Source organism: Phoxinus phoxinus (genome assembly GCF_949152265.1).
Source record: "Phoxinus phoxinus genome assembly, chromosome: 15".
NCBI classification, from domain to species: domain Eukaryota; kingdom Metazoa; phylum Chordata; class Actinopteri; order Cypriniformes; family Leuciscidae; genus Phoxinus; species Phoxinus phoxinus.
Genome location: NC_136890.1, coordinates 21112623 through 21125435, shown reverse-complemented (window position 1 = coordinate 21125435; position 12813 = coordinate 21112623). Strand labels below are relative to the sequence as shown.

Genomic DNA, 12813 nt, shown 5'->3' with positions numbered 1-12813 from the left:
TTGTAAATCTCATGATCAAGGACACAAAGTGTGTTGCACATGCACGAGTGTGTGATAAATGTGAGGTCTGACAGAGTAACTCAATTTTCTTTAATACAAAACATAAAAATAACAAGTGGTAGTCTTTCAATATATACATATGCACAGATTTGGTTGAGGATGATAGTTATAAAATTGTGTGAATTTAATAAGGAAATGTTCCTGAGCATAAACTAATCCAGAATGTATGTATCATCTCAATCTACAGCACACACTCCAGCTTCACTGTCCAGTTCTGAAAAACCACCTGAGCTGTGTTTCCCCAAAATATTGCAAGCACAAGTAGACTAGAAACAACTGCCACACTTGGTTCATGAGACATTTGGGAAAAACAACCCTGAATACTAGTCAGACAGATCAGTGAAATAACCAGGCACTCCCACTCATTTAAGCATCCATAAGTCCAGCTCTCAAATACATTCAATGCAAGACCAGTTTGACAGTATGAATATATTTCATCATGTGTTACACTATGTTCACATAAAACAGAATAACAATTTGCATGTGTGAAAGGCAACATCTCATGTAGGTCCACCTCTGTATAACAAACTTCTCTTCTGTGCATTAATAGTAAAATTTTGCCACCTGGTGGTAATTTAAAGTCATTAAAAAAATAGAAGGAAGGACATTGCAGATTTTGTTATATTTTACACTGGTCTAAAGATTTGTGCTAAAAACAGGGCAAAAAGTTACACTACAATAGTTTGTTTGAAAAAGTAAAAAGAATCCCTCCTATTCAAACAAATAAAACATGACCATTTAAATGTTTAAAAAATTCAAATAATTTGTGTAAGAATTCCATGGTGTCAAAGACTTCGATATGATTTAAAATATGATTTTAAAACAATTACTGAAAAGCCCCTTTTTTACTTTACACATCTTTTCTAACGGAAAAATCGAAAGATTAATGGCACATTTTATACACTACTTAAAGCAGATCTTGAATTTTTTTTTTTTTAATTAAATATATTCTTAAAATTCAATGAAGTATTACAAAACACCTGACAAAACGGTTTCTAAACTGCAGATGCTTTCAACATATTCACTTGAACACATGATCTTCTTTCAGTCCCTCTTCAGAATGAACATCCTCTAAAAGAGGTACTTTCGACATGTCGCCACCCCACATTTGCACTCCATGCGCATACGTTTCTTAGGGGATCCTGGGAGTCCCGTCAGACTGAAATTAGAATCCATCTTCGTGCTCTCTGCATCTACTGGATCGACTATGGGGGAAATGAGAGAAGAAAAAAACCTTCAAATCATTCAATAATTTGGTATGATTCTTTTAGTGTTTTCTAAAGAAGTCCTTGCTCACCAAGGCAGCATTTATTTGGTCAAAAATATAGTATAAAACAAAGCCATAATTATTTTGAAATATTATTTCAACTTAAAATAACTTTTTGTATTTAAATATATTTAAAAATTAGGGGTGTAACAGTTCACAAAATTCACGGTTCGATTCCATGACAGTGGTCTCACGGTTCGGTACGTTTTCGATACAGCAAAAAGAAAAATGTCAGAGAAATTTCCTTTATTTAAAACTAAACGTACTTATTAATAATAATAAATGGGGTGTCTTCTCAGCAGCATATAAAACAAAAACAGCTACTTATAAAAAATTAAATGTAATATTGTAGTAGTTATAAACAAAGAAAATAACAGTTTTCTTATTTATATGGAACTCTGTGTGCTTTAAATAAAAAAATAGCGTGTGTTTCCGTCTAGTTCCAGTTATTGACAAACTGGGGTGACGTCGGCATAAATGAGTTGACATGTTTGAAGTATTCCCACCGGTGTAGCCTATTGTCATGTACAGGGCTCCAGACTTGGAAAATTATAGGCGCACACCTTAATCAACCTGCAGCGCAGTTAATCATATTTTCCCCCATTTTGACTATTACTGACAAATGCCTTGGTAATAAATAGACTTAACTTACAGAAATTACAATGTGCAGTTTTATTTTAAGTTTGCAAGGCTCCAGATTAACATTTGAGGGCAGCATTTTTATTCATAATGTCGAAATAATAATTCAAAAGCAAACGATTAAAAAATAAATATTTGGGAGTGGAAATGGCAGCCACCTACTGGTTACAATGGTAATTAATGTCTTTTTTTATTTTTAAATAAGTGTAACTTTTCCTACATCTTGAAACTTAGTTTAATAAGTGAGGGTAATCTTTGAAGGATGAACAAATAATGTTTTGGTCATCACATTAAAAATAACATTTAAATATGATAATATTTACATTTTGAAGTGCTGGAAAGCATTTAACTATTCCTGCCAAACTTCCATGTTTACAGTTAGTGTGGCGAATTTAAATGCTTTCTTTACTGGATCTCTTAGCGCTGTGCAGTAACAGTGTCTCTTGATCAAGATTGACTTGCGCTGCACGGACATTGGTCCAAACTGATAAATGGTCCGTGAAGCACAAATGAGTAGCGCAGTTTCGTTCCGCTTTCATTACGTATCCCACTTTTGCTAACAAAATTTGGGTCACCACGGCAGGAAAAATGGTCCAACGAATCGTTCGGTTTGTAATGCGTACCAAGCGCCTTGTACCAAACGGTTCAATACAAATACGTGTATCGATACGAGGGCGTTCGGTACGCATTACAAACCAAACGCCTCGTGCCGAATGGTTCAATACGAATACGTGTTTCGTTACACCCATATTTAAAATTGTATTTATTTCTGTAATGGCAATGCTACATTTTCAGCAGACATTATTCTATTATTCAGTGTCACATGATCCTTCAGAAATCATTCTAATGTACTGATTTGGTTCTCAAGTAACAGGTGAATATGAATAGAAAGTTTAAAATAACCGCATCTATTGGAAATATAACTCTTACATAATGACATACTGTAAAATCATAAATGTCTCTGTCACTTTTGATCAATTGAATGCATCATTGTTGAATAAAAGTATTAATTTCCACACAAAAAAAGAATGACCCCAAACTTTTGAACGGTAGTGTATGTATCAAGGCCAAGTTAATGACCCCAAATCACTTGTCAAGTTGCAAAGCCTACTTTTTTTCTATACAGTGACAGTCCCATACATACTCTTCATTTTGTAGTCAAAGGTGAGCTCCTCTCCTGCCTTTATCCCACGTGTGGCAAAGAACGCTATCCGTGGCAGCCGTTCATCCAGGTTATCAATAAACACATTATACACTTGAAGGTTTGGGTCACACTGAGGACACAAACAAAGAAAACACTTTTGTGACATTCAATTTACTGCCTTTAAATGACAAGCTACAGTTTAAGTGATGTCAAGTGAAATGGTGTTGTGATTATTGCTGATATTCAGGGAAATGTAAGATTCAATTTATACATATAAAATACAAACATTTCTATTTCAAGTAGATGCAAGCTCAAGTCCACTCACGCTGTGATTGACAAAGTGGGAGATGTTTCCATAGTAAGCAGCATCCACAGTGTACTCGTCGTCCACATAATCCAGGTCAAAAAGGTAGGTGGCGCCTTCTTTATCGTATATTTGACCTCTGCGTTCTGCTTCTTCTGTCGTAATGATCTAAAGAAAAACAGAAAAAGAGAGTTTAACAATCATGAAGCCAGACTTTTATTGGGAAAGACTGATAAACCGCCAATCAGCCATCACAAGGAAATTGAAAACATTGGTTGCTTGATAAAGCCACTAATCTAGTAGTGAAGCAAAACATGTTCCCATGATTACACGGCAATGATCAACTGAAAGTGAACAACTTGTCTAAACCAAAATGATAAAATGACAAAAATTCATAGAATATTAAAAAATATCTGATCCAGTAACTATATGACTTAAGCCTCCGTGCTTCTTACCTCCCCAACGTACTCCATGACGAAAGTGTTCTTGCGAATGCGCTCCATGGTCCGTACCCCCCAGCCCCTGCCATTGTCTGTTCTAAAAATGCAGAGGGAATACCGAATACCCCTCTGCACCACTCTGTTGAGGCAGTCGAGCCCACAGCGGCACCGCTTGTTGCATTCATAAATGGGCAACCCGGGCCGAATGCGGACCTGGCCTAACTCATTGTAAGCAAACTTGTGCTGTGATGCTCCGGCACAGCAGCCCTCCACGGGGTTGCCTAGGCAGTCTGTGCATTCGCAGCCCACAGACACCTCGTTCAGCATGATCCCATCACCAACTTTATAGTCATTTATGTAGGTGAAGTTCTTAGGCGGGCCCTCCAGGTCGACCAAGTTCCGGACATAGATGTGGCCCTTGTGGGCGCCCAAGCTGTTGAGGTGTACCTCCCACTGTTTAAGGGTCTGCCGGAGTTTGGCCCGCTGGATGAGCTGCGACACGGTGGCAGGGTCAAGGCGACGAGGGGCGGAACGCTTCTTCTGTCTCCGCATCTCCACATTCAGGTCCTCCCAGAACTGGTTGAGCAGATCTACGCACCTCAGGTTCTTCCGAGGTTCCCATGTGTTGCTGGATTCAGGGAACCCCTTCCATTTCACCAAATATAACTCCTGTGAAGGGGGTAACAGGGAATGTAGTGAACTTAAATGCATTTAGATCTGGATACATTTTTGCTTTGATAAAAACAAATTTTACCCTTCATGTTGTAGAATTAAAGATTTTGCTATATTGTTTATATCATAGCGTGTTAATATATCCACATAGCCAAGTACTACTAAAAATTGTTGACACTTTACAGTGATGAAACATGGATGAATGATAAAATAAGAGTGGGACGTGCATGAAATTAAAATAAATTAAGTGCAATAAGGCATGGAAAATAACTCGATGCTGTACTCGTGCTGACTGACACACAGAAAGTCTCTTATGGAGCTTTTCCACTACACAGTACCAGCTCGCCTCGCCTCGACTTTGTTTGGTTTTCCACTGTGTAAAAGTTGTACCCCTTTTTTTAGTATCACCTTCAGCGAGGTTCTAAGCGAGCTGAGGCGATACTAAAATGTGACGTGAAACACGGCAGACTGCTGATTGGTCAGAGAGAATCGTCACTATTCACTGCGTCATCATTGCACGCGCCAGACGGAGTATCCTGAATAACCCCGACATTTTTAAATAGTTTTGCCAGAGATTGCGAGACATACCCATTACTAATATTATGTAAAACAGCATACACTTGATTTCCTCCATTGTCCTGTGTGTGTGGGTAGCGGGTGTGTGTCGCGTCGCTATAACGACCAGGTACTATTGTGGAGGTACTATCTGCAATGGAAAACGGAGCAAAACGCGAGCCGAGGCGAGTCAAGTCGAGCTGGTACTGGTAATGGAAAAGCGCCATTAGACAGCACGCGATCCCAAATTCAGTTCTCTTTGCGCTTGAATGGTCACATACACTTGTGTCAAAATGGCCATTGTGTGGAGTATTCGTGTAAACAGTCAGTTACATGTTAAAGGGTTAGTTCACCCAAAAATGAAAATGATCTCATAATTTACTCACCCTCAAGCCACCCTAGGTGTATGACTTTCTTGTTTCAGCCAAATCAGACAATCACAATCAGAGTTATATTAAAAATATATAAATATTCTGGCTCTTCCAAGCTTTATAAAGGGAGCGAATGGTAACCTAGATTTTGAAGCCCAAAAAAACATCCATCCATCATAAAAGGTTCAAACAAATAGGGCTGGGCATCAAACTCTATCCCCGTTCATGAATAAAGAAGACTGAAAGAAGAAAGTCATAAACACCTAGGGTGGCTTGAGGGTAAGTAAATTATGGGATAATTTTAATTTTTGGATGAACTTACCCTTTAAAGGGAACCTATTATGCTTTTTCACTTTTTCAACTTTGCTAGTGTATAATGTTGCTGTAGGGATGCTCATATTGACCGTTTAACCGTTAACCGAAAGTAACATTTTTGACCGATTAACACTATCAGTTAAACGGTTTAAAAGTAAAATATATATATATATATTTAGCTTTTTTGTTGTTGTTTGTTTGCTGCATGGTTAAATTTTTTATATAGGCCTAGCCTATATTTGTTAACTCACGGGGTGCGTCGGCACACGCAACCATACACGCCTAAAGACATTTCGCTGAGCAAGCAAAATGAAGCAAGCGAAAGTAGCAGCCTATTGTGTGGGACCATTTCGACAGAAAGGGCGACGAAGTTACTTGCAAAATGTGCTACGCGGTATTAAAATAAAGCAGTAGTGCAAGTACAATGCAATGGGCTATCACTTGCGAAGCAAACATCCACAAGCAAACGAAAGGCACTTTCCGAAGTTGGCCACTCTAGCGATACGTTATCTCTGTATTCCCAGGACATCGGTGCCATCGGAGACCCAGACTAACCCCACATCATGTAGACATGTTACTTAAAAAAAAAAAAAAACTAGACAAGTTGTGGATTGAGGTAGGCCTGCTATTTTTATTCAACCCTGTTTTTTCAAAGCTTTAAACTGATTCAGTGTTTTCTACTTGTCATCTGAATTTGTTAATTATTTAAGTTAAAAAATATAATTCAATATTATAATCTTATCAGTTAACGGTTAATAATCGGATAACGAGCGGCGGTTGTCGGTCGGGAAAATTAACCGAAATGAGCATCCCTATATTTGAGCATCAAAAAGATCTGCAAGGTTACAAAGCTCAAAGTCTATTTCAAAGGGAGATGTTTTATTTAACAGAATCCACTTTCCAAGAACTACAACGAACGGCTCTACTTTTTTCCCCTTTATTTTGGAAGGAGGCTTCATCAAAACCGAAACTAAACAACACGCTCGGGACAGACTGGGAGAGACGAGCTGTAATAATGTTAAAATAATGTGTTTTTTGAACAATCAAGCATGAAAGCATATTCTAGTTACCCCAAAAACAAAATCAAGACTTTGTGAAAGGGCATAATAGGACCCCTTTAAGTGATCCCAAACAGTTGGGAGAAAATCAGATGTGGATCAGTTGTCGATCAAAGATGTGCATGAATAAATAATTTATAATCAATATCGCAATGTTCCATAAAAATAGGAATTGTTCATTTTGATTTAATGGTGAATACTTGCTGCTGTCTGTCATTAATGTTAATCAAACAACAAATGATAAAGAGAAAATCACTCACTGCTCTTGACTGAATTTATTAGGCATACATTTATATTTAATTCATACAGTGAAGACAGTGCAGTGTTTTTACATTTTATTATCCAATTTCTGGAGTATTTATTACTACGTTTAATTTGTATATTTGTTCTATTAGGCTATATCTGTCCTACTGTTTGTAATTTGTTTCTTTGTTCTTATTTTTAAATAACTAGGCTATATTGAGATATTGTTATCATGCAATAAAATTTCTCATATCATGAAAATAATATTTTGGTCATTCATATCACCCACCGCTAATGTGAGACCACTTACAAGCCAGATTTTTTTTGCTCACCTGTACTGTTTGTGTCTTCCCATCGGTGATAACTTTCTTTTTGTAGTCGCAAAGGTATTCTACCTCATAGTCACACAGGTTGTTCTTGTTGATGCCCAGCTCGCCACATACCACCCCCTGCTCTCGACAGATCACTTCCAGCTGGCCTGCGTTGGCAATGCATGCTACCCTACACACTTGACCTACAAGAACAATTAGATGTCAATTGCAGGAAAAACGCATAATGAAATTTGTGATGACAGACGTGTGCAGTTTAGATCAAAATATATGAAAATATTTCTGAAAATAATTTCAAAAAATAGCTGAAGTTCACATGCCTGTAAACTTCCAGGAGGACTTTGCTGAGAATTTGACAATAAAAATAAAAAAATGGATTTTAAGTGGAATATATACACACGCACACTACTGTTCAAAATTGTTACAAACTATTTTAAGATTTATTAGTAAACTAGTTGTATGGATTAGGGCTGTAAACGATTAATCGCGATTAATCGAATCCAAAATAAAACTTTGTGTTAACATAATATATGCGTGTGTATTGTGTATAATTATTTTGTATATATAAATACACACACATGCATGTATATATTTAAGAAAAATGTGTTATTTATATATAAAATAGTTATATTTATATATAATATAAATAATTTAGAAATATATGCAGTATATAAATGCATGTGTGTGTATTTATATATACAAAATAATTGTACACACACATATATTATGTAAACACAAACTTTTATTTTGGATTTGATTAATCATTTACAGCCCTAGTATGGATTTAATTTTGTTTCAAAATTATATTTGTAAAAAGTGCTACCCAAATCATTTTAAATTCAATTAAGAATCTAACATTCTAATATTGGGTTTAAAAAAAGATGTTGCTAACTTATATTGCAAATATTGTCTGTAAAATATTTTACGTTTTTTAACATTCTTCAGTACAATTACAAACAAAAGCCAATTTAATTGATTTTACCATTTCACATAATTTTCCATACAAAATTTAAACAGGTCGTTAGAAATGAAAATATATAACGTTAACTCCTTATATTTGGAAGGAAGGGGCTCCCTAGGGAATCATCATCATAGACCCCCCCCTAACTCATGATTATTTTTATTAAAAAGCTTGAAAGACTGCAGTAAACCACGCAGCACCACAGAACAACATGAAAGTTAAACATTTATTAAAATATTGTACAGATAACTGGATAATTTTGCCAGTTTGAGATAAATAAATAAAAATCAAACATATGTATCATCACTAACCAATGGGCCATTTAATAAACTGGCTAAGACTATTCTTACTCGTAATTAGTAAGAATAGACATGAGATGTAAACCTACTAAGTGGGTAAACAACGACAGAGGCGTAGATTAACATGTTGAGGGGAAATGTGTTTTTTTCCATGTGTCCAGTGTTCAAACATACGGAGTAGAGCATATTCCTCAAGAGAACGGGGAAAGTTAGCTAAACACTGAAAAGTATGCTTGCTAACTACTGAATGTCACCAATTGTGACGTTGTACAACTTTAGAAAGTTAATGCAAGAAAGATAGATGAGTTAAGGCATTCACAATGAGCTTGTTGAATGTATTGCGTGAGCGCGCGGTGGCCATAACATCGACCATCGATGTGAGTTTGTATCAACAACTTGCAGCAAAGATTCTTCCAAAACGGAAGTGTTTGTTTCCGGGGTTTCTTTGAAAATACATAATTTAACGAACAACTCATGTAATAGAGATGACATATATTAAGTAAACCGTTTATTCTGAACGATTAAACTATATATTCTTACCTTTCAAATTTTCCGCCATCTTCCGACCGCCGCCAAAATGATATATGATTAAAACGCTGCTCGCTGATTGGAGGCAGCACAGTCTGAGTGACGGGTTGGGAAACCAATAGAGACAGAGTAAACGGTTTATGGGAAGTTTGAAGAAAGTTGGGTTTATGCATAGACAGGGTTTATGTATGAATTTTTCAACTCTTTATGCTTAGACTTTTTGCGCTTCCCCAAACGATTTGCTTTCACATTTGCTGATTTATTTCCTTTCTGATGGTTTACAAAATCTGAAGAATGCGTTTCTTATTTGTGTGCAGTCAATAAGTAGTTATTTATATTTTTATCATCTCTATTTTATAATATACATTTGTGGACATTACAATTCATAAAGATATCATGAGTTTGTTTTTCTATGCAACAAATAAATAACGTTATTTCATTTCAGTTCGTTGTGAAGTCTTTTAATTTGCCTTTCACCGGTCATGAAGGCGGGACATTTATCATCACGTGACACAGTACACAGAAACAATCCTCAACTTCCGGAGAAAGTCTACATATGTTTCATGGGCATTGATGTAATATTAAAGGTGCGTATATGTTTTTATTTTTACGTTTGCAGTTGCGCATGTAACATTTAGCTTAAACATTTGACTTTTAAGATTTAATAATATTTTCTCTTTAAATACACAATAGAGAGGGGAAAAGGCCTAAACTGTGGAATTGTGTCCCCGGGTGATCTTTATCACATATTTATACAAATGCTGCATAAGCCACTATATACACAAACTGATTCGGAGTATATTGTTTAGGTCCCACATGAATAAGAATTTCAACCTATGACTAGTCTTGTTTGCTTTACTGATTGTCCCAGTTCAATTTAAGCAACTGCCTTCAGTAAAACAATAAATAAAGTAAATTATGTTTATGTGCAGGCGACATGTCATCCAGCATTGCTCAAAATCTTCGAGCACCAGCACTCGTTCTGCTGTTTCTTGTTCTTATAGACGTGGTATCAATTGCACATGCAGATAAGGTACAATTATCCCCTGACAAATGTCCATTAAATTTATGCTCTTCATATTTTTTTCCACTTATGTAAAATATTCCCTAAACATGTCACTTCATATGTTTCTTACACAGAGTTTTGAAGATGTGCGTTGCAAGTGCATCTGTCCACCTTACAGAAACATCAGTGGACATATCTACAAAAGAAATGTGACCCAGAAAGACTGGTGAGAGTCTGCATAGACCTGTGTTGTCTGTAAAGGAAATTTTATATATAGATGAATGAACTGTCCTATACTATTTTTTTTTTCTCTGAGTTTTTTATTTTGTATGTATTGGTTTGTAGTAACTGTCTTCATGTGGTGGAGCCCATGCCAGTGCCTGGCCATGATGTGGAGGCCTACTGTCTGCTCTGTGAGTGCAAGTATGAAGAACGAAGCAGCAACACCATCAAGGTATTGAGCAACTTCCAATAATCAATACATCCTTCTCAAAATTAAAGATGTTTATTATAATCTGCTTTCATGCCTTTTATTATGTATAAAGGGTATTAAAGTCACCATGAACTCAAAATTGACTGTTTTTTATGGAACATTGCAGTTTTTTATAAATGATTTATCTTGCCCAGTTTTTTTTTTTTATTCATGTGCCCTCAAAATCTTTTACCAAAATAACTTACCCTCCCACTTGCAGAAACTTCTCTTATCTGATGATGTGTTTACTGGCGTGAGGGCGGGACAACCTGTCACTCACATGACATCACGGCAATAGTTAACCACAACAATCCAATCAATTCCCGAAAGACAAAATTGAGAAGCCGTTTCACTCGGATATACATCACAAAAGGAAATTTTCTTGCCTCCGTTTCTTGCCAACTTTGATATTTTTGTATATTTCCCAGGTGACCATTATCATCTACTTGTCAGTGGTTGGAGCTCTTCTGCTGTACATGCTGTTCCTGCTTCTAGTTGATCCTCTGATCCGCAAACATGATCAGTACACCATTCCACTGCACAACGAGGAGGATTCTGAGGTATGTCCACATCTGTGCTTATTTGACCTAATTTATTGTTTGAAAAGTTTACATTTGACTTGGAATCTAAATGAGATATTTGTGAGCAAAACAAATCTTTAGGTATAACATTGGGAAAGATTTTCTCTAAATAGCACAACATTGCTTAGATACAAGTCTTTCACACACACTCTGTCACAAAAATGAAGACACATTTTCTGTTGAATGTGTATTTACAGAACAAAAAAGGTTTTCAGATTGTGGTCCCTCACTCTCACTGACTTCATAACTAACAAAAAAGTAATTGTATTACTATTTAACAAGTAAATGGTATTATGGATAAAACATTGTTTTGATTAAAGAAAATATTTGTGCTATAGTTCATATTTTTATTGACCATTTTGTTAGGTTTAGATATGAATTGTGCTCATTGTTTCTCCCGACAGGACGTGAGGCCGCATGTGGATGGTCGTGGGAACACGGTGCTGGAGAGGGTAGAGGGAGCTCAGCAGCGCTGGAAGAAACAGGTCCAGGAGCAGCGGAAGACTGTGTTTGATCGCCACAAGCTGCTCAGCTAAGCCCTCAGACTCCAGCTGGGGAAAAGGACAAAATGGGCACCACTGACTGAGACTACATTTGCATGTTTGTCTTACAATTTCAGCTTTTATGGCAATGTATTTTCAGTTGGCCTGATGCTTGTGTATTGTTATCTTTATTTTAATCGTACGAAGGCTGACTTGATTGTATTCACCTTTCAAACTGCAGCTGTGAAAACATTTAGTAGCTTGCTGTTAACATAAATGATGGGATTCCGCCAGCTCCAGTTTGTCCACTTCAGCGGTCACCTTTACACTTCTCACCCAATAACTTGAATATATCAGTGCTGCCACTACTTTGCTTTGAAATTGCATAGCAAAGGATGAGATTGCAATAAAAATAGTGTAATCTGGGAGCATTGATATGGAACTGTTTGCAATCTAATACAGATGCACATATGAATGGGTAGAATGTCATTGCACTGTTGTAGTTTTACTTTGAGTTACCAAGAAAATGTATTGAACGATTTCCATTATTGATTTTCTTTTGCCATTTGAAAATACCATTAATGATGGCATATTTGTCTCAAGAATATTTCTTTAAAAAAATGTCACATTGTAATAACCTTATTTAAAGATGTATGTACTCTTCATAAGACTGAAGGAAATAAGGGTTTGAGTGGTTTTTACTGTTGAACGGTATCCTCATAAGCTTCCTCTTAAATGATTGGCACTTTTGTTGAATGGTCTGATTTACAGACATCCAATAATGTTATTGTTGCTCCTCAAAATGTGAAGGAATTTGTAGGGCTTAGCTTGACTATCGTATTTGTTGCTACAAGAATTTCTTTCCAGTATGTATCCAAAATACTTGTAGCTGTTTTACAGCTGAAACATTCTTGCTTATGTGAAAATGCACTGAAATATTAAATATACAGAATATTGTCAACTTTCTTTGTACAGTTATTTTCTTGAGCAAGTTCACAAAGACTTATAATTGAGTCCTACTATTGCCACATTATGAGTGTAACTCAAAGTTTGATGCTAAAATGCAGTGGTGAGATATATTTAGTTG

At 36.2% G+C, this 12813-nt stretch overlaps 2 protein-coding genes across 2 annotated transcripts; one reads left to right on the top strand and one right to left on the bottom strand.

Moving 5' to 3' along the window:
* Positions 1-76: 76 nt before the first annotated feature.
* suv39h1b (SUV39H1 histone lysine methyltransferase b) lies at positions 77-9336 on the bottom strand. The gene is made up of 6 exons (XM_079636912.1): positions 9198-9336; positions 7401-7582; positions 3870-4523; positions 3436-3582; positions 3111-3240; positions 77-1265 (listed from the first exon to the last, which is right to left on the bottom strand). The coding sequence occupies exons 1-6, from the start codon at positions 9214-9216 to the stop codon at positions 1132-1134; spliced, it is 1266 nt and encodes a 421-aa protein (XP_079493038.1). The 5' UTR covers positions 9217-9336; the 3' UTR covers positions 77-1131.
* On the top strand, positions 9274-12764 carry tmem9 (transmembrane protein 9). The gene is made up of 7 exons (XM_079636913.1): positions 9274-9509; positions 9631-9772; positions 10118-10218; positions 10326-10417; positions 10537-10645; positions 11092-11223; positions 11649-12764. The coding sequence occupies exons 3-7, from the start codon at positions 10123-10125 to the stop codon at positions 11778-11780; spliced, it is 561 nt and encodes a 186-aa protein (XP_079493039.1). The 5' UTR covers positions 9274-9509; positions 9631-9772; positions 10118-10122; the 3' UTR covers positions 11781-12764.
* Positions 12765-12813: the final 49 nt, after the last annotated feature.